The 26,259-nt window shown below is 39.1% G+C and overlaps 1 protein-coding gene and 1 pseudogene across 1 annotated transcript; both read left to right on the top strand.

Moving 5' to 3' along the window:
- Window positions 1–8,108: 8,108 nt before the first annotated feature.
- Window positions 8,109–10,614, top strand: LOC129872867 (uncharacterized; annotated as a pseudogene).
- On the top strand, window positions 10,325–25,603 carry LOC129876843 (uncharacterized). The gene is made up of 2 exons (XM_055952327.1): window positions 10,325–11,122; window positions 25,489–25,603. The coding sequence occupies exons 1-2, from the start codon at window positions 10,720–10,722 to the stop codon at window positions 25,518–25,520; spliced, it is 435 nt and encodes a 144-aa protein (XP_055808302.1). The 5' UTR covers window positions 10,325–10,719; the 3' UTR covers window positions 25,521–25,603.
- Window positions 25,604–26,259: the final 656 nt, after the last annotated feature.

Raw genomic sequence — 26,259 nt, 5'->3', positions numbered from 1 at the left:
GCCTGGGAGTTGGTAAGGAAGAAAAAGACAAGATCAACCACTAACAGCAACATATGGCATAATAGTATTCCTTTCAAGGCCTCTTTTCTGCTTTGGAGAGCTTTCAGACTTAAACTCCCCACAAATGACAGAATAGTAGCATTTGGACAGGATCCTGCAGCATGCTCCTGTTGTTATAGAGCAGGTCTTGATGATATAGAGCATATCTTTGTATCAGGTTACTTTGCACAACACATATGGAAGCACTTCTCATGGTATTGGGGTCTGCAACACAGCAACATTCCTCTAAAAAACCTATTGATGAGGTGGTGGCTAATCAAAACTAACAATGAGCTACATAAGTTAGTAATGCAGGCCACCCCTATTTTTGTGTGTTGGAATCTATGGAAGAATAGATGTGCATGCAAGTATGGAGGCAAGAAGTCTAATGCAACTAGAGTAATATTCTCAATATCCAAAGATCTATATATGCTTATCTCCACTGTGTATCCATATATTGATTTGCCAAGTAATTGGGCAGATTTGGTTACCATGGTTGAAAAAAGCCAACATGAGTTGAGAATAACCAAAGTATGCTGGACTAAACCACAGCCTACAATGATCAAGCTCAACACAGATGGGAGTGCCCTTAACAATCCAGGGAAGATAGGGGCAGGGGGCATTCTAAGGGACCATAATGGAGTGTTAATATATGCTTTTGCATCTCCACTAGGCTGTGGTTCTAATAACCAAGCTAAAGTGCAGGCAGCAATTATTGGTATTCAGTGGTGCCTACAACATGGATACAGCAGGGTAGCCCTTGAAGTTGATTCTGAACTTCTAATCAAGTGGCTCAAACAAGAGGCTAAACCTCCATGGAACATTATTGCTTATACTACTGAACTGCAGGTATTGGTTAGCAAACTGGAGAATTTCCAGTTCAGGCATATCTTTAGGGAAGCTAATTACAGTGCAGATTCACTCTCAAAGGAAAGTCACATGAAAAGCTATACACAACACTACTACAGCTTTCAGCAGCTTCCAAGAGAGACCAAGGGACACTACAAAATGGACAAAGCTGGCATGGCTAGCTTCAGGAGAACTAAGATGAAGAAGATCAATCAACTACATTGAAGGAACTTCTTCATACCTTGAAATTTTGGCTGATTTTAATAATGATAATCAGGACCATTGAAAAAGGGAGAGTCTCCCTAATTTACTGCTTTTATAGGATAATCTCCTTACCATTAGATTTAGGATTTAGAGTACCTATCTCCTCCTTTCTTTTCCACTTGCATATGTAGGTAGTTGCAGGTCTGGAAAATTTCAAGGTGAGCAGCAGTAGCAGGATGCAACAAACTACAAGTGGAAGTTTGCCTAAACCAACTGTTGCAACTCCTCTGGGGATGGCTGCTAAAGGATGCAATAACACAGGATCATGCATTGGGAGCCCTTTGTACTGCAACTTCAGCTTGCCTCTTACCTTTCTCAACAACAACATCCTCCAGCAACAAATTCACATACCTGCAACTCTTAGGGAACACATACAAGACAATAGTAGTAGCTATTATAACCTGCAGAATTACTTGCCTATGTGTTTTTCTGTTTGGTGGTGCAGGGTGATTTGTACCAAGTGGACATGTTCAAACACCTCCAAACTTTGCAAGATTGCAGAAACTACTATTTTGACAAGGCCCAAGAAGTTTCAGCTCAAAAGGATAATTGGAGACACTAGGCGAGCGACCTTGAAACAACCAGCTGTCTTAAGCCTAAAGAGAGAGAAACTTGCTAGTTGGAATCTCCAGCTTGGGAGTCAGGCCTTAAAAATTTGCAGGGATAAAGAAAAGTCCATATATGCAAACCTCATGAAGTTTCAGGTCAAACGGATAAGTGGAAACGTTAGTCGAGCGACTTGGAAAAAGATAGTAGCTTCCAAAGCTACTACTGAGGTCCACTCTTTATTGCTAGTCTGTGTATATTATGTTTTGCCTTGGTTGGTTTGCTGTATTATTGCAGGTGTCTGGAGTAATATGTCAGCATCCTTCAACAACAAATACATAGACAAGAGCACAAAAACAACTTCCAAACACCCTGCAACCTCAGTAGGGAAGCAGGTGCAGGGTAAGAAGTAACTTGTGGACCTGTCCAAAGGCTCCCAAACTTTGCAGGAATGCAACATATATTAATTTGATAAGGCTCAAGAAATTTCAGCCTAAACGGATAATTAGAGACGTTAGGCGAGCGAGCTTGAAACAATCAGCTGTCTTAACCTTAAAAAGGAAGAATTTTGCTAAATGGAAGCTCCAACTTGGGAAACAAGCCTTCAAACTTTGAATGGCTAAAGGAAAGGATATATATGCAAACTCCAGAAAGTTTCAGCTCAAAGGGATAAGTGGAGACGTTAGTCGAGCGACATGGAAAATGCTAACAGGCTCCAAATTTCTCTTTGAGATCCATTCTTTTATATTAACCTGTACAGGTCTTTGCTTGTCCTTGGTTATTTGCTGTGTATTTGCAGGTTGTTGGAGATATACACCAACATGCTTTAACAACAAATACATAGAGGACAACACCTGCAGCAGCTCAACACCTGCAGCAACTCAACACCTGCAACACCTGCAGCAACTCAGCACTTGCTTGCTTTGTTGCTTGTCTTTGGTTGACAGTTTTTGTTTAGCACCTCATTGGCACTGCTATGAGGGCTGCAGTAACCTGAGGCTTCTATGGAGAAGCACACTCAACTTGCCAACCACACTCTCTATAATCATCACACCCCAGCAACAACTCCACCAACCTGCAGCACACAAGAAACATGGTTACAGCAGCTTGCAGATTTCTTTGGCTGTGTGGTTTGTTGGTTTTTTTTGTCTGTGCAGGTACTCCAAGAATTTGAACCACTTCAAAACAAAGACCAACAAGCAGCCTAATTACAATGGCAGCAACAAGGAGCTGCACACAAACCTGCACCAGCCTATTCAACTCCCACAATTGCTTGCCTTCTTGTTAGTTACTAATGCAGCACAGCAGCAGCAGTATGCAGCATATGCAGCACACAATGAGCATCTACAAGTCACTAGTACCTGGTACAGCAGCATCCAGAAGTGTCTGCTTGTGAATTTTTTTGGTTTTGTTTACCTGTGTAGGTATCCCAAGGAATTGACCACCATCCAAAAGAACCTGCAGGAGCCTGTGCATCTATCCTCCTTGTTTGTCTTCTTGTCACTTGTCTTTACAGGTTCAACTTACTTCAACAAAAGAAAAACAACAACCTGGCATGCTAGGACTTCACCAAATAGTCAGACTCTCATTCATGCCAACACCCTCCCTGTAACATCTGTAACTAAGCTGCAGCAGCCCCATTGCATTTGTTATGTGCAGGCACATAAAATACCTTCAAAGGAGCTGCTCATCTCTCTATTGAAGGCAACAAGAAGCTGCCTACAGGTGGCAACTTTAAGTTCATTAAGTATAGGATTAATGATGAGCTTTGGTACACCAAATGAGCTCCAACAATCTGCAGTACATAAGGAGAACTTACAAGTCCAAAATGCAAGCTCCAGCAACCTGCAGATTGGCAGGTTTGTCTGCTTTCATTTTAGTTGCTTGTGCAGGTATACTAAAGAACTCCTACACATGGAAGCTGCTGAACTGACATATTGCAACAACCAACAACATCAAACAACATATGGGAGACTCTCAATATTGCAAATACAGAATTTAAGGAAGCCAGCTGCAACAGAGGATTGGCACCACAGTCAGAACTATTGGACCTGCTCTTGGAATTGTGTGTTTACTTGTTTGTTTGCTTGTTTGTTTGTGCAGGTTGTTGGAGATACAGGCAACAGTGGAACTAAGATGGAACTCCAACAACCTCAGAGACAACATCCAAGAACCAACAACACTATCATGAGTAGCTGTAACATGTTACATCTCCATCAACTTCATATACATACTGTGGGAACACAACACCAAACAACTGTTCAACCACACACCAAACAACAATTCAACCACAGAGCTGAAGCTGAAGGTGCAGACTTGAAAGATGAAGTTCAACAGCATCAGCAACAACAGATTCTCCACAAAAACTCCAAGGCTGTTGGCTACTATAGTTCCATATACTTCCTCTCCTTTCAGCCTCCTTAGCTGGTAATCATGATACAAAGGCACACTTCACCTGGACCTACTTGGTACGACAAGACTAAAAAGAGCAAAGATGAAAAGAATTTCCCAGCCCATGCGAGATAGAAGTTTCGTATACTTGTTCTTCTTCAATGAAGCTATGTCTGGTATGTAGCATAGTTGGAATAGGACTAGTGTAGGTTACTTTCCGTTTTCTCATGGAAGGGGAGAGTCTCCCTCATTTATGCTTTCATAGTTGAATTGTACCGGGAGGAGTCCTCTCACAGGTTTACTGTTTTCTAGTTATAGTTAGTCTCTTTTTTGTATCGGGGATAAGTTAGCCAACCTTAATAGGTTAGCCGACTTATGAACCACCATAGGATCGGAGGTAAGGTTTATGTCCCCCTCCTTGTATTTTTATTTTGATTATTTATGTTAAGGCTTGGGGGTGTTGCTTAACCCCTGACTGTGCACGAGAGGTGGGAGCCTCGTGTAGGGTCTGTTCCCATAAAAAAAAATGACTTTCACTTTAATTTGTACAAGTGCATCATATTCATTCGATGGTTGACGAATCCAAGACAATTGGTAAAAATCCATCACATGAGGCCTTATACATGTTTAGAAGAATTAGAAGAATGGTGCGGGATCAAGATTTTGATTGTTTGAAATATGTCCATGTGGCTGATAGGATTCATGTAACGGCCGATTATAGAAGAGATGCGGTACAACCTGTCCAGTTACATCCCTCTGTTCGTAGGCGAGAAAAAAGAGTGTTGCTAGTAGAAGAGAATGTGTTGTTGAGAGAGGACAAGCACCTATTGAAATGGATTAGGCCGCGCAAAATTCCAAGCAACCTCCAAAGATGATCAAACAACATCCAATTATGATATTGGTTCCACTTCAAGGGGGCACACTCAGGAATTCACTCAGGCATCAGGTATGACATATCAACCATCACAAATACATATTATGTCATACGTGACGCCACAGACTCCACAAATATCAAGAGATCCAAGCATTTCATCACTTGAGAACGTCTTTGGTAGTTATCAGCCTCAACCTTTTGAAAATGCCCCCCCAAACTTTACCTCATCGCCTGTGCCAATGGTCATTGAGACCCCTGATGCCATTAATAATTTGGAGGACCCGATTGATCAAGTGGACAGTAATGATCCCGAGGATGCAAATAAAGGCGGTGATACGACTATACATGATGGTGAACCATCAATGTGGGAGAAACGTAAAATAAAACTTAAGCCTTATGGGATTGATATTTTAACATCTTTACATTATTTTTGTTGACTTAACTGCTCCTTTTGAATAATTGAAAATTTACCTTTTGTTTACAGGGGGGACACTATGCTATCCAAACATGTAAAAAAGGAATAAAGCAAAGGGTAAATAATGAAATCTTGTGGTGCTGCCGAAGATTGTGCGTTACTAGCTAATTAAATTACTTGGAGTTGGTGTTGTCGCTTTTTTGAATCACGTAGATACAACAACAACAACCCAGATAATTTACTAGATAATTTAATAATTTTTGCTATCTGTTTATACATGATCTCGTGTATTTTATATATTTTTTGTTATATAAAAGCATTTTTAGTTGCAGTAACTTAGCTTAAGCATTGTATAAAGGTTACAGTAACTTAGCTTTTAGCTTTTAGCATTTTTAGTAACTTTAGCTAGTTTATGGAAGTATCTTAAATTGTTTTCCAGGTAGCTATATCCAACTCTGCAGAAGCATTGCCCAAATGCTTCTCTGTAAGGGAAAATGACACGATGCATTTCCAAACATGATGAGCACTTAGCTCCATTAACCTATGGTGGCACGTAATTCTGGGACTTTGGGTAATCAACCCTAGTCTAACTCGGTGCTAAGTACTATTTCAACTGACATACACATATAGCTCCATAGGGTCCTTAATCATAAACGCCATACCAGATTGCCATACTACTAATGAACCTTGTTTTATAATTAAACTAATCTATGATCATTGATGGCATTATGGATACAATACAAATTGGGAATATATACTTTTAGGAAAATATTCAGAAGCACTTATGGCATGCCTGGATGTTATTCATGTCATGTGGCCAAGCATCATAAAACATATTGAGCAGTTCATAAATCATGATGGCGGATATAATTTGAAGGACACTTTAGTCAAAAGCATCTAAACCATGATAATCATGCATAATGAGAGATACTTCAATCGGAAGTATCATAAATTTCATGAAAATCTGATAATCTAAGATATGCATGTGGAAATAACATAATTTGGACCATGAAAGTACTTGTATGGTATGTGTTCATGAAAATATCGTTGGAAATATGGAATCATAGCTGAGATCATGGAATTTTACTTAAAATCATGCAATTTGAGATCATACTTGAAATTCAATAAGAACCCATGAATATCATAAGAACCCTAAATGGGAAGAATCCATAAACTTGAGAATTCATGAAAATACAATTTCAAAACGTGAAATCATGAGTGAAACATGCAATTAATGACTGATTCGTGAAGAGAATTGAATTGCAATAAAAACCCATAAATAATCATAAAACTCTAGATTTTGAGAAATCATAACTTGAAGAAATTTGTGTTTCTTTGGGACTCAATGGGTGAAGAAGAACCTATTGATGAAGTTCCCACATACCTTGATTTAAACCCTAGATTTAATTGGGAAGAATGAAACTTGAAGCTTGAAACCTTGTTCTTGCCTTGGGAGGAAACTTGGGAGAGAAGAAATTGATCTTTTGAATGAATTATGAGAGAATGAGGGGTTAGGGCTGTTGAGAATCCTTTATTCTCACTTAGAATTTTCGAAAACGACGTAGTATAAGAATTAAAGAGTGAGAAAAGACCAAAAGACCCATGATTAAAAGTTGTCAGATGTCCTCTACGGAAGCCCTCCATGGACCGTACAACCCATCACGGTCCGTGAAGGTGCTCATGAACTGAAGGAGAACAGGGCTCCTGATGGTTGATGTCTATGGATCCGTCCACGGTTCGTTTAACTTTCCACGGACCGTATGGCCTTCCATGAAGGACAAGGTTCCCTGAGTTAGGAGGTTTTCCTTTTATGGACTCATCCACGATGTGTTTACATTGCAACAAGCCGTACAAGTCATCCATCTTGGTCAACTAAAACCAACTTTGCTGAAGATGGTCTACGGATGGGTATACAATCCGTGAACCCTCATACTGACCGTACAAACTTCAATAAATCTGAGTTCCAAAAAAATCATTTCTGAGGTCCTTTCCGCGGGTGGCTTCCACGGACCATGCAATCTTATACTATTCGTGAAGCCTTCCATAGAACCAAAAGTTGCTGACCTCAGCAATATTTTAGTATTTTCAAACCTTTTATCTTAATTAGGCACTTTTGAGGTGTTACAGATTTATTGTTGGTTCACTTGTTTTAACACAAGCAGTTGTTGATGATCGATTTCTAATTTCAGCAAAAAACTAGTGTTTTTACTTACAAGAATGATGAGAATTTTGAAAACAAATTGTTTTTCTCCTTAAGTTACATCATATGCTAAGAATCTTGATGTGAAAAACTTTTTTCTTTCAACACTTTCTTGGAAAAAGTTGTGAAAAGAAACATGGATGAAGTGTGTCGAATTTATACTCTGGAAAAGGGAAAATGACTTGAGAACATATTTGATCTAGCTAAGCTTGTATGTGGGGCTGGGGAAAAATGAGACTTCTTTTATCATAGAAGAGGCACACACCAACAATGTTAACAACACATTTATTAGAAAGATGAAAAATGTAAAGCTGCTCTTCTTTTTTTATTCATAATTTTTATAGAATGACAATAATTTGATGTGAAAGATTGGATTAGCCTTTTTCTTTTAATTTGTCTTTAGCAAATACCCTGAAAGAAAACATGGAGGAAATGTTTTTGAATCACTCTAGAAAAAGAAAATAATTCTTAAGAAATGGACCGTTAAATGACTTTCACTTTAATTTGTACGGGTGCGTCATATTCATTCGATGGTTGATGAAGCTTACACACTTGGTGATAATCCATCATATGAGGCCTTATACATGTTTAGAAGAATGGTGGGGGGTCAAGATTTTGATTGTTTGAAATATATCCATGAGGCCGATAGGATTCATGTATCGGCCGATTATAGAAGAGATGTGGTACAACCTGTCCAGTTACATCCCCTAGTTCGTAGGGGAGGAAAAGGTGGTGTTGCTGGTAGAAGAGAATGTGTTGTTGAGAGAGGACAAGCACCTGTTGAAATGGATCAGGCCAAGCTAAATGCCCAAGCAGCCTCAGAAGATGATCAAGCAACATCCAATTATGATATTGGTTCCATTTCAAGGAGGTGCACTCAGGAATTCACTCAGGCATCAAATATGACATTTCGACCATCAAAAATAGATATTGTGCCATACATGACGCCACAGACTCTACAAATATCAAGGAATCCAAATCTTTCATCACTTGAAAATGTCTTTGGCGGCCACAACATTTTGAGAATGCCCCAAACTTTACCTCATCAGTTGTGCCAATGGTCATTGAGACCCTTGATGCCATTAATAATTTAGAGGACCGAATGATCAAGTGGACAGTAATGATCCAGATGATGCAAATAAAGGCGGTGATATGACTATACATGATGGTGAACCATCAATGAGGGAGAAACGTAAAATTAAACTTCAGTCTTGTGGGACTAATATTTTAACACTTTTACGTTATTTTTTTTTTTGACTTAACTGCTCCTTTTGAATAATCGAAAATATACTGGGGGTCACTATGCTACCCAACATGTAAAAAGGGAAAAAAGCAAAGGGTAAATAATAGAATCTTGTGGTGCTGCTGAAGATTGTGCGTTACTAGCTTATTAAATTACTTGGAGTTGGTGTTGTTGCTTTTTTGAATTTCATAGCTAATTTAATACTTTATTTATAAAAAAGGATAGTCCGGTGCACTAAAGCTCCCACTATGCGCAGGGTCCGGGGAAGGGCCCGACCACAAGGGTCTATTGTACGCAGTCTTATCTTACATTTCTGCTAGAAGTTGTTTCCAAGGTTTGAACCTGTGACCTTCTGAATATATATATATATATATATATATATATATATATATATATATATATATATATATATATATATATGTTAGCATTTTTAGTTACAGTAACTTAGCTTTTAGCATTTTTAGTAACTTTAGCTAGTTTATGGATGTATCTTAAATAAGACAATGCGTATCCATCATCTGTAACTTTAGCTAGATTATAATTTTACCCCTATATTAAATAAAAATATTATAAAGCACCTAATCAATTAAATAGTAAATAGTAAAGAATTTATTTGAACTTAATCTCAGCTTAAATGAAATTGACTATTAAATTGAGATCATTTTAAATATGTGGTAAATTATTCTTACGCAGCAAATTTTAAAGAAGTAATCACAATCTGAATTTTTTACCCTCCTAAGCTAAAGAGTATGTGCATTCATAAACATTTCATTTTTCATCTTCCTATCCTATTGAACTTTAGCTTACAAGCTAACCTTTTTACATTTCATATTTACTTCTTCTTTCAGCTTCCAGCCGTTTAAACTTCTGATATATTTTATCACTATAAGTACTATAAAGTCTCAACATCTTTTATCTCTGATATTCTACACAACCTTAGAATAGCTTAATTTTACGTTTATCTTAGTGAACCAAGTTCCCTAATATGTTTCAACTGAAGAGGTAAAAGCAGTGAAGTAAAAACATAATAGTTAGCGTGGAAACACCCAGCTTAAAAGGTGTAAAAATCACAACTGTTCCCAAACAAGAATTTTCTCTCAACTTCACTAACTGAAAACGAGTCTTACCACAAAATGATTACAAACTATGTAACCTAAGGAATAACAAATTAAACCTAAGCTACTAATACCTAATTAAAAAATTCAATGTCGCCTAATGACCCAATACAACCAAATCCTCCGGATCCACCCGACAACAACCCATGGAAATTGAATCAACGAACCAAGATCCTAAGAACAACAACAAAATTTCTGCTGGGAAATCCTTTTGTAGTGTTTTATGCACTACTTATCCCAATTCTAATCCAAACAATTTGACATCAACCAGTCAAATTGAAAATATGATTCTAGATTAATCTGAAGGACTGAAAGAGCCTATTGAGGCGGAAACCATTAATGTACTTGATGAAAATTCGATAAACTTAACAAGAGAAGAGATGTCGAGATTATATCAACCATGGGCATATTCTTTAATCATCAAACTATTGGGGAGAAAAATACCTCATATGTATCTGAAAAGCAGATGAACTGCAGTGTGGAGAACGAGTGGGGACATCCTATTAATTGATCTAGGGAACGACTATTTCACTGTAAAATTTCTCAAAGAATAAAACATGCCAAAGGTTTTACACGGAGGTCTATGGTTCATAAATGGCTTCTTTTTATCCATTAAAAGATGGCAACCGAACTTCGTCGCCTCGAATGCAACGGAAACTTCCTCAGCGATCTGGCTAAGGCTACCAGAACTACCCACTGAATACTATGATCATAAGATCTTAGCAACAATTGGGAAAAAAGGGGACGGCTAGTTAAAACAGACGTCTGTAACTCTGCTACACTATGAGGGCGTTATGCGAGGATCTGTGTAGAAGTTCCTGTTGGAGTACCAGTAAAGAAAAAAACATAATTATTGGTAAACTTAAGCAAGAAATAATATATGAAGGGGATGGGATTCTTTGCGTTAGATGTGGTTGTTTTGCAACACATACTCAAAACAAATACAGATGGAACAGACAGGAGCTACGGAGGAGCCAAAGGACAACATACAAACCAAGGCACCCAACGAAAACAACACTAAAGAGTATATATATGCAGAAGAAGACTCGTGTAAAATGGTCAATTTTAAAAAAGCAAAGCAGACAAGGAAGTGTCTCAAAAGTGAGAAGCGATGCAAAAGGTCCTTCTAACTTATTCCAGAAGAAGTTGGAAGGAATAAACCTTAAATTATTGGAAGCCAAGACAGGTAAGTATCTTTTTTCCCAACTATTTCAGTATAAATCTAAAACTAACACTACCCAAATAGGTAATACGAACAGTTCCAATTCCAATAAGGCAAAATATCAACAGGATAGGAAGAGCAATCCCTCTACGTCATGTGAACTGAGGGAAAACGAATTAATGCCTACGCCACCATACGACGCAATAAGTGACGTAGCTATAAATAATAATAATGATTATGGTGTTATTCATGTTAAAGAAAATAATATTAGCCCTCCCTTAATTAATAATAATTATACCTTAACTAGTTCTAAAATCCACAACTCCAAGAATACTTCTAGGAATTTTAATACCAACAGTAATAATTTTTCTCCTCTTTCTTTCAATGCCAATAAGGCGGCAACTGACCTATCAGAGAACGTAGAGACCCCTAACTTACCCCCTACGAATAACGGTCCTCTAGTACCTACCCCTAACGGACAATTACCCTTCTGCCAGCGTATTAGATACGCTTCCCCGACCCAAGGACTCCTTCTGGGACCTTTCCACGTCCCCTCAATTAACACCTGACGTGGACACCTCCATATCCACTCCCTCAGCCAGCTGTGATACAGATATGATGGATTTGCCCACTGTCAATCCAATCCCAAACCCTAGGATCCAAATTGCCCCTTGTACAACCGCCTTTTCAAATAGAGAGCCATTAAAAGAGATACCAGATATAATTATTCCTAGTATGAAAAGTCCAAACTCTCAAAAAATCTTGGAAAACACCTCTACTATTTCTATTAACTCCGTATTTATTAATCTTCCAAATATAAATAATTACTATGCCACGCTCACCACTAACCTCTCAAACAAGGAGACAAGCAGCCACATTCCAACTATTCCAAACCCATTAGCAAGCAAGCGCACCAAGAATGGAAAACCAACCAAACCCCAACTCTCAAAATATCAAGAACTTTCCTCCATCAATGAGCACGAACCCAATATATGCAACTCCAGCTCCAGACCCAAATACCATTCCCACATCCTGGCTGGAGATAAGTCTTCAAGGGCACTCACTATCTTTCGGAGTGACGCTTAAGGGGAGGGAAGTAGCGATCGTTGTTCAAATACCATCCTTCATAGCACTAGTTTGATGATGACAAGTTGAGGACCATTTGGGACAAAGTGTTAAGAGGTGAAGCTAAATCATTCTCTCTTGATCCGAAGAGTGTTTTAAGGATTAACGATCACATTTGTGTGCCCAAAGTTGGTGATTAGGTACGTATGATATTAGAGAAAGCTCATTGTTCCAAGTATTTCATTCACTTGGGAGCGGCAAAGATGTTTCATGACTTGAAACAACACTAATGGTGGTGTGACATGAAGAGGGACATTGTTGATTTTGTGTCTAAGTGTCTAAATTGGCAATAAGTGAAGTATGAGCATCAAATATTGGGTAGTCCTATGCAAAGGATGCCTATGTCACGCCCAGGAAGGGTACCCTAGACGTGGCCGACACTCGAAAATCATTTTTGGCCTTCAAGCGAACCACTTGGTCCAATCACACTTTCATTTAGTCACATTCTATTAGCGGAAGACTCAATCATAAAAATACTATTCATAATTTAGGGCCAAAGGCCAAACTTATATCCAATCAACAACTAGCAAGAATAAAACTAGTCAAAACGAACAATTCAATATTTTCCACACTCTAGTCTATGAAGCCTCTATCAACAATCCAGGAGGTTTCGATGACAAGTCCATGGCTACCAAAAATCAAAATAAAGGAAAACTAATCAAAGCAAAAAAAAGATATTTCGACATCCCCTGAAAACAGGGAGGACTCACCAACTAGCTGGAAGTGAATAGATCTTCAACAGTGCGCCAGTTAATGATCTCTAGTACCTGTCTCTGCATCATGAAATGATGCAGGCCAAATGACGTCAGTACGTGGAATGTACGAGTATGTAAAATGGCCGAATGAAACAAACATCAAAGGAGAATCAAATCAACTCAGAATCTCAAACAACTTAATCAAGTGTCCTAAGTCTAAACAAAAATATAGTTTAGACAAGACCAATCACATATAATTCAACCCAATCTGACTCAGAGTGCTATCAAGACCTATATGGGAGTTTCTCTTATCCGACAACCATCACTTATAAGCCAGTGATAATACAACAAGCCGACGTTGTTGCCACGTTCGTTCATACTTTGCCAGGGTATGAACGAATCAACCAATCATGGATCCATAACCAACCAAGTCCTATCATATCAGGACAATAATTTGGAAAACATTCGACTTTAACGGTTCAATCCCCTCCCATGTTTGGCGACGTAGTTATTGAATTCAAGTTATTCCTTATTCTTACCCAATTCGGTGTTCAATACTCCTGTCAATACTCAATGCTCATAAAACTCCACCCAATCAACTCAATCTAATAATATCGATAAGTATCATTTGGAACCTTGTCAGTTCATCAATTCTATCACAATCAAACCTCTTCCAATCATACCATCCAATCAATTCCAAGCACATCTTTCAAGAGTAGTTTAGATATGCATTTATAACAACATGTAATCCTATCCAATCATTTCTCCATTCATTTAGCAAATCATTTTGGGATTCATCAGGACTCCAAGACTCTAAATAAACAATTTAAGATAATTAACATATTTAAGATAATCGACTTATTTAAGAAAATCAACAAAATATGTTTGAGAAATCATATCAATCAACTCATACCAACATGAAGTATTTATCAATTTCTTGACTCAACAACATCAACATAACAAAAATTAAGTTAATATTTGAAAAAAGGCTCATTTGGACATAAGCCCATTAAGAAACTCTATTCTTATGAACATTTAATCTCAAAGAAGATGTAGGGCACATGGGTGGACTCAACCAATGATTTGAGTAGCCTTACATACCTTAGTGAAGACTTTGAAGGATCCTTGATGTTAGGCCTTCAATGGAAGACTTGAACCCTTGGAATTTTTTAGGGCAATTCTTGTTGGAGATGGATTGAGAGAGAAGAGAATGGAGATTAGGGAAATTTTTTTAGAGAGGCACAAGACTGAAAAAAATGGTTCAAATCGTCCTAAGCTAGTGTATATATAATTAGAGAAAATGTCCAATTTGCCCTTTCTAAAAAATCTGGAAAAACAGGCTAAAAACCCTCCTGACGCATCGCGCCACTTCAGCGCTAAGCCAAAATGGGCTTAAAACCCTGCACACCTAATAGTGGCGCATCGCGCCAAGGACCAAACTACTGAGGCTGTTTTCTGGCGCTATAGTGGCGCGTCGCGCTCTTGCAGCGCCAAGCCTAAATTTTTCTAAAATCTGGAAAAAAGGGCTTAAAAACCCTGCAGGCCTAATAGTGGCGCGTCGCGCCAAGGACCAAACTACTGAGGCTTATAGTCCAGGCATGAAATTCCTACAGTACTAGTTCGTCGTAGGATAGTCATAACGTTTGACTTCGAACTCCAAAATTTGTAATTTTGGCGGCATTGGAAAGAAAACTCAAATACCTTTGATTTGATAGGTCATAGGCCACCCAGTTCGTTATATTCAGAAAGATAAGGTCGTTGGAAGTTGACCCCTATACGAACTCATTCGGAAACTTAGCCAAGACGAGTTCTTTGGACTTGACTTGGTTTTAGGGATCCATTATGACCCTAAATCACATCTAACACCCTTAAATTACTTAGGAATTGATCCTAACTCATGCATGGACTTTAAAATCGTCGAGTACGATCCTACACGTACACGAAGAATGGTCCGAATCTTAGTGAGAAATTTTAAGGTGTTACATTATCTCCCTCTTGGGATCATTCGTCCTCGAATGATGAGTAAACCAAGTACGGACTCGAGGTACAAATCACAATCAGAATTCAGTCATTCAACCAATCAAATTCTCAAAATAATTTACTATCCGAACTCAAAAATACACATACGATTTCAAATCAAGAAAATGGACATTACCTTCAACATTCTTATCGATAGGCACAAATAGATGCGGATATTTAGCTTTCATATCTTCCTCTGCTTCCCATGTGGCTTCCTCAACAAATTTATTTCTCTACAAGACTTTGACCTAGGCAATCTCCTTGTTCCTCAATTTGCGAACCTAGCGATCAAGAATTTGGATCGGAACCTCTTCATATGACAAGTTATCCTTAACTCCAATACTATCAATGGGGACTACCAATGAGGGATCGCCCAAGCACTTCTTCAACATCAAAACATGAAATACCAGATGAATAGCGGCTAGTTCCGAGGGTAACTCCAACTCATAAGCAACACTCTCAATCCTCCTCACAATCTGGTAAGGACCAATGTATCGAGGACTAAGCTTTCCCTTCCTTCCAAACCTCATGACGCCCTTTATGGGTGACACTTTCAAGTACACCCAATCATCCACCTCAAACTCTAAGTCTCTCCTCCTCACATCGGTGTAGGATTTTTGACGGCTTTGGGCTGTCTTTAGCCTATCTTGAATAACTCTCACCTTCTCCATAGCTTAGTGAACAAAATCAGGCCCAATAAACTCAACTTCACCAACCTCAAACCACCCAATTGGTGATCTACACCTCCTCCCATACAAAGCTTCATAGGGAGCCATTTGAATACTTGCATGATAACTGTTATTGTATGCAAACTCTATGAGGGGTAGGTGATCATCCCTATTTCCTTTGAAGTCAAGTACACATGCCCTCAACATATCCTCCAATGTCTGGATGGTGCACTCCGCTTGGCCATCTATCTGGAGATAAAAGGTTGTACTAAGATTCACCTTTGAACCCAGTCTCTTTTAAAAGGATCTCCAAAATTAGGAAGTGAATTGAGCTCCTCTATCTGAGATGATAGACAAGGGAACCCCATGCAATCTGACGATCTCCTGAATATATAATTTTGCATAATCTTCCGCGGTGTCAGTAGTCTTAACTGCCAAGAAGTGAGATGATTTCGTTATCCTATCCACAATCACCCAAATCGAATCATGTTGTTTTCGGGACCTTGATAAACCTATAATAAAGTCCATATTGATCATCTCCCACTTCCATTCCGAAATTTCTATATTTTGCGCTAACCCACATGGCCTTTGATGCTCAACTTTAACCTGTTGGAAATTCGGGCACTTGGAAAAAAATTCTACGATATCTCTCTTCATTCCACTCCACCAATAAACTTCCCTCAAGTCATGATACATTTTTGTAGAGCCAGGATGAATAAAGTATCTGGAACTATGCGCTTCGTCCATAATCCTTGTTCATACATCATCAACATCTGGGACACACAATCTATTTTGGTACCTCAACACACCATCTCCCTCTTTGGTAAAAACCATCACTTTTTGTTTGTGAACAACTTTCTTCAACTGGAGAAGGACGGTATCTTGGTCTTGCTTCTCTTTTACCTCTGGCACGAGTGAGGATGCAGACCCATCCTGAATATTAACTCCACCTTCATTATTCTCTTCAAGCCGTACTCCCAATCGAGCTAGTCTATGCACCTCTTTAGACAACTCTTTCCTTCCCTCCTCTATATGGGCAGTGCTACCCATAGACAACCTGCTAAGAGCATCAGCAACAACATTAGCTTTACCTGGATGGTAGAGAATGCTCATATCATAATCCTTGAGTAGCTCGAGTCATCTCTTTTGCCTCAGATTGAGTTCTTTCTGGCTGAAGACGTATTGCAAACTCTTATGATCGGTGAACACATCAACATGCACTCCATACAAGTAGTGGCGCCAAATTTTAAGAGCAAATACCACCGCTGCCAGCTCAAGGTCATGAGTTGGGTAATTTCTCTCATGAACCTTAAGCTGTCTTGAAGTATAGGCTATCACTTTTACCCTCTGCATCAACACACATCCCAAACCAACTCTAGATGCATCATAATATATCACAAAATCCTCTGTTCCATCGGGCAAAGTTAGAACAGGAGCAGTGGTCAGTTTGGTCTTCAATTTCTGGAAACTCTCAACGCAAGCATCGGACCATTGGAACTTAGCCTTCTTTTGGGTCAGCTTGGTCAATGGTGATGATATGAATGATAACCCCTCTACAAACCATCGATAATAGCCAGCCAAACCCAAGAAGCTTCTTATATCTATTGGGGATGTGGGTCTAGGCCAATTTTTCACTGCCTCAATCTTTTGGGCATCAATCCGAATACCATCTCCAGATATAATATGGCCGAGAAAAGCCACTGATGCAAGCCAAAATTCACATTTAGAGAACTTTGCATATAATACTTGGTCTTTCAAAGTTTGCAAGACGACTCTAAGATGATAGGTATGCTCTTCCTCATTCTTGGAGTAAACCAAAATATCATCAATGAATACAATCACAAACATGTCAAGATATGGCTTAAATAATCGATTCATGAGATCCATAAAAGCTACAGGGGCATTGGTCAACCCAAAGGACATGACCAAGAACTCAAAATGGCCATAACGGGTTCGAAAAGCTATCTTTGGTATGTCACATTCCCTCACCTTCAACTGATGGTAACCTGATCTTAGGTCTATCTTCGAGAAACAAGTGGCACCCTGAAGTTGGTCAAATAAATCATTTATTCTGGGGAGAGGGTATTTGTTCTTTATGGTGACCTTATTTAGTTGCCTGTAATCAATACACATTCTAAGGGACTCATCTTTCTTTCGCACGAATAGGACAGGAGCACCCCATGATGAGACAATCGGCCTAATGAATCCTTTGTCTAATAAATCCTTCAACTATTCTTTCAACTCTTTCAACTCAGCAGGAGCCATTCTATATGGAGGGATGGAGATAGGATGGGTATCAGGAAGGACATCAATCCCAAAGTCGATCTCCCTATCAAGAAGGACTCCGGGCAGATCTTCAGGAAAGACTTCACAGAACTCGTTGACAATCAGGACTGATTCAAGGGATAGAGACTCAACACTGTCATCTTTCACTCGGATGATGTAATAAATACACCCTTTCGAGATTAACTTTATGGTCCTAAGGTAGGAAATAAACTTACCCTTAGGCACGACAAGACTACCCTTCCACTCTATGAAAGCCTCATTCGAGAATTTAAACTTGACAATCTAAGTCCTACAATCAATAGAGGCATAACAGATAGAAAGCCAGTCCATGCCAAGGATCACATCAAAATCAACCATGTACAACTCAACTAAGTCAGCCAAGGTATCCCTGTGATGGATTGACACAGTGCAATCTCTATAGACTCTCTCAGCTAAGATAGAATCACCGATAGGAGTAGCTATAATGAAAGGCTCAAGAAGACATTCAGGAATTTTATTGAATTTACTAGCCACGTAAGGAGTCACAAAGGATAGCGTGGCACTCGAATCCATCAAAATATAACGGTCAAGAGAAAATACTCGAATCATACCCGTCACGATGTTTGGGGAGTTCTCTTGATCTTGGCGACTACCCATGGCATATAGATGGTTTGTACCTCCGCTCGTACCTGAAGTAGTGCCCCTATGATTACCTCTAATTGGTGGTGTGGTGGTATAATACTGGGTCCTGTTGCCCCATGTCGGACACTCCCTCTGAAAATGGCCCACTTGGCCACATTTCAACCCTTATTTCCCTCTCTGCAGTCTCCCAAGTGGAGCTTGCCGCACTTGCCGCATGGTGGTTTTCCCCTCGAACCTTGACCCACGCTAGCTTGGGATTGAGAACCCTGGGACCTGAAATTCTAGTGACTGTCCCTGTCGATCATACTTGTTATGCAGCATAGGTGCACTTGTGGTAAATGAGGCATAGTTGGAAGATCTCTTCTGGAAGAAGGACCTGTTGCCCTTGTTCTGCCTCTGTTCATTCTCATGTCCAACTGATTTTGCCTTCTTGCTCAGATGCTCCTCCTTATCTTTCCTCTTCTCATCCTCCACATGTTGAGCATACACCATTTATCTGGAAATATCCATATCAGAGATCAACAATGGTGCTTTGTACTCCCTCTTCACATGTCTTCCCAATCCGGAGACAAATTTTCTCATCTTCGACCTCATATCTGGGATCATCTCTGGAGCATATCTGGACAGTTGGATAAACTTTAGACTATACTCTTTAACGGTTACACCCTCTTGTTTCAAATTCACAAACTCTTCCACTTTCGCTTCCCTCAATTCTCTGGGAAAGAAGTGATCAAGAAAGGCTCCCTCAAAATCATCCCAAATAGCAGCTCAACATCCTCACCTCTACTTTGTTCCCACTGGTTATACCAGATGTTTGTCACATCCTTTAGCTGGTAAGATACCAACTCAACCCCCTCGATCTCCGTAGCATGCATCTCTTTTAGGATTTTCCATATCTCATCAATGAAATTCTGGGGGTCTTTATCAACCTTAGAACCCGTGAATGTCGGCGGATTCATTCTCAGAAAGTCTCTAATTTTTGTGACAGCAGATGACTCTTGGGAACTAGAGCTAAGAGTTGGCGAACTCTGATTACCATTGCGGAAAGCCACTAATTGAGTGAGCATAGCAATCTCTCCTCGAAAATTTGCGTTCAAAGTTGGTGCAGGCGGAGTAGTAGACACTTGAGATGCCTCAGCATACCTTGCAGGTTGGCCCCTAGTCCTCGATGGGCATATTTTTGACTGTGGAATCTCTGTGTTATCAACATTTCTCTGGTTGGCAGTACGTTTAGGAGGCATTGTCTGCAATGCATAAATGCACGAATTAGAAAAGAAGTCTTATAGAGTTTAACTCTATTGCACAAGTTCAGAGTATGAAAGAAGCGAAATAATTCTTAATGTCTTATAGCCTCTTGATTATAAGTGTGGTGCACAACACACCCATAAGCAAGACTCTACTAGACACGGCTTCATAGACTCCCTAGGACTTTTGAACTCTGTGCTCTGATACCATATTTGTCACGCCCCGGGAGGGGACCCTAGACGTGGCCGACACTCGAAAACTATTTCTGGACTTCAAGCGAACCACTTGGTCCAATCACACTTTCATTTAGTCACATTCTATCAGTGGAAGACTTAATCATAAGAATACTATTCATAATTTAGGGCCAAAGGCCAAACTTATATCCAATAAACAACTAGCAAGAATAAAACTAGTCAAAACGAATAATTCAATATTTTCCACACTCTAATCTATGAATCCTCTATCAACAATCCAGGAGGAGCCGATGACAGGTCCATGACTACAAAAAATCAAAATAAAGGAAAACTAATCAAAGCAAAAAAAAAGATATTTCGACATCCTCCAGAAACAGAGAGGACTCACCAACTAGCTAAAAGTGAATAGATCTTCAACGGTGCACCGGTTGATGATCTGTAGTACCTATCCCTGCATCATGAAACGATGCAGGATAAATAGTGTCAGTACGTGGAATATACGAGTACGTAAAATGGCCGAATGAAACAAACATCAAGGGAGAATCAAATCAACTCAGAATCTCAACTCAGAAGAAGGAACAACTTAATCAAGTGTCCTAAGTCTAAACAAAAATATGGTTTAGACAAGACCAATCACATACAATTCAACCCAATCCGACTCAGAGTGTTATCAAGACCTATATGGGAGTTTCTCTTATCCGACAACCATCACTTATGAGACAGTGATAGTACAACAAGCCGACGTTGTTGCCACGTCCGTTCATACTTTGCCAAGGTATGAACGAATCAACCAATCATGGATCCATAACCAACCAAGTCCTATTATGTCAGGACAATAATTTGGAAAACATTCGACTTTAACGGTTCAATCCCCTCTCATGTTTGGCGACGTAGTTATTGAATTTGAGTTATTACTTACTCTTACCCAATTCGGTGCTCAATACTCCTCCAAAGACTCAATGCTCATAAAAATCCACCCAATCAACTCAATCTAATCATATCGATAAGTATCATTTGGAACCTTGTCAGTTCATTAATTCTATCACAATCAAACCTCTTCCAATTATATTATCCGATCAATCCCAAGCACATCTTTCAAGAGTAGTTTAGATATGCATTTATGACAACATGTAATCCTATCCAATCATTTCTCCATTCATTTAGCAAATCATTTTGGGATTCATCAGGACTCCAAGACTTTAAATCAACAATTTAAGATAATTAACATATTTAAGATAATCGACTTATTTAAGAAAATCAACAAAATATGTTTGAGAAATCATATCAATCAATTCATACCAACATGAAGTATTTATCAATTTCTTGACTCAATAACATCAACATAACAAAAATTAAGTTAATAGATGAAAAAGGCTCATTTGGACATTAGCCGATCAAAAAACTCCATTCTTATAAACATTTAATCTCAAAGAAGATATAGGACATATGGGTGGACTCAACCCATGCTTTGAATAGCCTTACATACTTTGGTAAAGACTTTGAAGGAACCTTGATGTTAGGTCTTCAATGGAAGGCTTGAACCCTTGGAATTTTTTAGGGCAATTCTTGTTGGAGTTGGATTGAGAGAGAAGAGAATGGATATTAGGGCTTTTTTTAGAGAGTCACAAGACTGAAAAAATGGTCCAAATCATCCCAAGCTAGTGTATATATAATTAGGAAAAATATCCAATTTGTCGTTCCTCAAAAATCTAAAAAAAAGGGCTAAAAACCGTTCTGGCGCTAAAGTGGTGCGTCGCGCCACTGCAGTGCCAAGCCAAAATGGTCTTAAAACCCTGCACACTTAACAGTGGTGCGTCGCGCCAAGGACCAAACTACTGAGGCTGTTTTCTGGCGCTATAGTGGCGCATCGCGCCCTTGCAGCGCCAAGCCTAAATTTTTCTGAAATTTGAAAAATGGGCTTAAAAACCCTGCAGGCCTAATAGTGGTGCATCGCGCCAAGGACCAAACTACTGAGGCGCCAAGCCCAAGTTTTCCGCAGTTATAGTCCAGGCCTAAAATTCCTACAGTACTAGTCCGTCATAGGATAGTCATAACCTTTGACTTCGAACTCCAAAATTTGCAATTTTGGCGACATTGGAAAGAAAACTCAAATACCTTTAATTTGATAGGTCATGTGCCACCCAGTTCGTTATATTCAGAAAGATAAGGACATTGTAAATTGATCCCTATATGAACTCATTCGGAAACTTAGCCAAGATGAGTTTTTTGGACTTGGCTTGGTTTTAGGGATCTCTTATGACCATAAATCACATCTAACACCCTCAAAATTACTTAGGAATTGATCCTAACTCATGCATGCACTTTAAAATCGTCGAGTACGATCCTACACGAAGAATGGTCCAAATCTTAGTGAGAAATTTTGGGGTGTTACAGCCCATTCCCGAGTAGAAGTGAGAGCACATCACCATGGATTTTATGATGGGGTTACCCATGGCGTTGGATAAGTATGAATTTGTTTGGGTGACTGTGGATCAATTGACCAAATCAACTCATTTTCTTTCGATGAAGACTAGATACAATGCAGAGCAGTTAGCTAGGATCTATATTCGTGAGATTGTTAGGTTGCACGTTAGGTGGTTTGATTCAGTTGCGGTGGATGCATTGAATACTGATTTACTCAGGGATCCTATGGAGCGGGTACTTTTGATCTAGAGTTGACCATGGACAGCCTAGAGTCGTCAAAAAATTTATGTTGACAGGAGGGTCCATCCCTTAGAGTTCATGGTGGGTGATCGAGTGTGGCTCAAAATATCTCCTATGAAAGGTGTGATGAGATTCAGGAACAAGGGTAAGCTTAGCCTGAGGTTTGTTGGCCCGTTTGAGATTTTTGAGGAGAGTAAGTGGGATGGCTTATGAGTTGGCCTTTCTCCCTAGATTGTTAGTGGTCCATCCGATATTTCATGTGTCCATGCTTTGCAAGTATATCCCAGATGATTCCCATGTGATATCTTATGATGAAGTGGAGTTGGGTCCAGAGTTGACCTATGAGGAGAAGTCGGTGGCTATTCTATACAAGTAGCTTAGTAGGTTCAAGAGCAAAGACATTGCTTCAATTATGGTGCAGTGGCAATATTAACCTCTTGAGGAGACAACTTGGGAGTTAGAGTTAGATATGCAGGCCCAGTATCCTCATCTTTTTGAGACTCTGGGTACTTTCCTTTATCTTATGTTCAAGGACGCATATTATTTTAGTGGTAGATGATGTAATGACCTTAAGGGAAAGTTTTGGAAATTCTTGAGAAATTACCATTTCACCCCTCTCTCTATTTACCCCCGGGTGTTAATTGATCGGGTTTTTGTGGTTGGTTTTGGTAAATTCTTAAAAGGTTGTGATTTGAGTGAGTTTTTGAGTTTTAGAGGTTTAAGTGGCTAAAAATGATTTTCGGTACCAATCAGAGCTTTGGGTCTCAGAATGGGGTTTCATCAGTTCCATCAACTCCGAAATATGGAAATTGATCTAGGAGAATTGTTGGAATCATAGTTGGGCTTGATACGTGGATTTGGGGTCATAAGTTGGATGGTTTGGTTTTAAATAGGCTAAGTTTGACTTTGGTCAACAATTCGAGTTCAGAGACTCAGATTGAATTTCTAATAATTTCAATGGTTTCAGTGGGTGATTTTAGGCCTAAGATAGGCCTCGTTATATTTTTCAGAAGTGCCAAGGGCATTTTGGACTTTTTGAGTTTTAGACTGTTTAATTATTATATATCGAATTCGGGTCAAGGAGATCTTGAATTTGAATTCCGATGGTTCCTTTGAGTCCAGAACGTTGAATTTAGTAGGAGTGCATATATAGTTTGTGTGTTCGGAATTTCGAACAAACTTCGAGGGTTTGATCGGAGACTTGAGTTTTAGCTTTGTTCAATTTTTCTGGTGCTGGTGCAAGGTCCTCTAAGCAAACTAGGTTCGAAAAAGTGAACTTTCGCTTTAGCGAGACCCATCTCTTAAGCAAAGGGGCTCACTTAAGTAGGGTTCGCGAAAGCGAACCTCCGCTTTGGTGACCCTATGTCGCTTTAGCGACACCTGAGAGGCCTTTTGGTAGAGTTTTAGGCCATTTTTCCCAAAACCTCCATTTTCAATCACTTGGAGTTTTGAGAAGGCGATCTTCGAGGAGATTTTTGGGGAAATTCGTCTGGGTACGTTCTTCCACCATTCCTAAATCAATTTTCATCTATTTCATCTTCTAAAATCTTTTAAGTACCATGATTTCAAGAAGGGTTTCTGGAGAGATTTCTTCCAAAGTTTAAGCTTGATAGTCTTTGATTTCTAACTTGATTATTGGTCAAATTTTGTGGGTTTTACAACCACGAACTCCCCTCATCAAGTAGAACATGTTTTTGAAAGAAATTCCAATTTTGCCCTCTTTTGAAATTAATCTATTTTAGATGATTTTAACCCCTGTTCTGAAACCTATCAATATGGGTGTCATCGGACTCCTTGTGACATGTATTTTCATTCTTGATAATAGGCTGTCATTCTAGGCATTGAATTCGAAGGTTTTTCATTTAGTAGAAGTGTTCGGGTGCGGCTTCGACAATTAAGGTAGGTTTGGTTATCCTTCTTGAGACTAGGATGGAGTAATTAGTCATTCATATGTTATAAACTTCAGAATGGGGTTGTAGTATAAATTGAGACTTCCAATTTATTTTGTGATGCCCGTGTGGGGTCTATTTGTGATGTGTAGTCCGTGTGGAGTCTTTATTTGCTACCTTATCTATTTTGAGAATATGTGATGCATTGTTTTCCTGTGAAAGAGGCGTGAGGAGACTATTTGATTTGAAATGCCCGCCTGAGGGGTTGAGTTGGGGTTTTTGAGCATATTTGGGCACTAAAATGATTTTTAGAATGGGTGAACACTTATTTTGATGTATTTCCTTCCCATTGCTATCTATTGAGAGTGAATATCATGTCTAGGGTGAGTTGAGAGAACTTGAACCTTGAGTATACATGTTGAGTAGAATATTGCTTTCATGTCATATGTATTGTGATGCATTCATCCTCATTCATTACAGCATTGATCATGGGAAGTTGAGAACCGTGAAATGTCTCTTTGAGAAAGAAAATGTGGCACCTTTGATCCTTGACCACGAAATAGGTGGCAAGATGATGAGCTACTGAGATTGTGATTGGTATGTGGACTGCGAATCCCCCATAGGTCCTTGTTTGGAAGCCGTAGCTCGATAGGTGTATACGATAGGTTGTGCGACAACTTTGACTCCACCGTACCACCATATCATTTCATCGTAATATTGAATTGCATTGCATTGACATCTGTAATACTTGACTTAGTTAATTAACTATGATACAAACTATACTTATGTGTTTGCTTTAATCGTGTTGTTCTATATAAATTGGCGGTATCGTAGCCGAAGTGGACTTTTCGGTATGTATGTAGGTGGAAGCGTTCCTTAGTTTATTGCATAGGATTGATTAATTTCTCATACTCGGTCGTCTTAACCTACTGATTACATATGGATTGTACTCACCACCTACTTTTGTGTCCCTTTTTGATGCAGATTCTAGTCAGGGCATCCCACGCGGCAGCTGATTCTTTAGCGGTCTTGTAGCTCCAGATTAGTGGTGAGATCCTAGGATTTCGGATCGTCACTAGTCTATCCTTATTTTTCAGTCTTTAGTTCTTTTCAAGAGACTTATGTGTATCTTCGAATATAAATACTGTATTAGAAGCTCTTTTACTTATGACACCAGGTTTTGGGGTTAATTAATTCTATGCTATCTTTCTTTTCATTTTAATTGTGGTCTGACTTCCCCCTGGGAGTCTCATATGAGTTTGACTTTTAGACTTATGACATCGGGATTGGGTTCGAGATGTGTGACATCACGGCCTCAATTTTTAGGTCGTGACACATTACAAAATACTTGGGAGAATGGGTTCATTAACCCTTCAATAAACACAACCCATATATGCTTAATCCCAAATGCAAAAATGCCTCTACACTAAAAAAATTCAGACTTATAAGCCTGTGTAATACAACCTATAAAATTATCTCCAATAGAATTAAACCCCTGATGAAACCCTTATAGGACCTAACCAGTCCAGCTTGTTAAAGAATAGGCAGGCCACTAATAATGCCATCATAGTCCAAGAGCTAATTAATTAATTCAAAAGAATGAAAGGAAAGAAAGGGAATATGGTCATGAAGATTGAGCTAGAAAAGGCCTTCGATAAAATAGAACGGTCCTTTTTCAAGCACTCTCTCGTTTTATTCAAATTCCCACCAAAGATCATTGCTATAATCATATCATGTATCTCATCTAGTAAGGTA

Source organism: Solanum dulcamara, chromosome 2, assembly GCF_947179165.1.
Source record: "Solanum dulcamara chromosome 2, daSolDulc1.2, whole genome shotgun sequence".
NCBI lineage: Eukaryota > Viridiplantae > Streptophyta > Magnoliopsida > Solanales > Solanaceae > Solanum > Solanum dulcamara.
The sequence above is the reverse complement of the archived record's forward strand: the minus strand, read 5'-3'. Positions and strand labels throughout refer to the sequence as shown.

What these genes read in the sequence shown, in the direction of transcription:
- LOC129876843 (XM_055952327.1), top strand. Translation starts at nt 10,720, where the DNA reads ATGAGGGCGTTATGCGAGGATCTGTGTAGAAGTTCCTGTTGGAGTACC. An exon ending in ATTATTGGAAGCCAAGACAG is followed by an intron (nt 11,123 to 25,488) that starts GTAAGTATCTTT and finishes TTTTTGATGCAG; the next exon opens with ATTCTAGTCAGGGCATCCCA.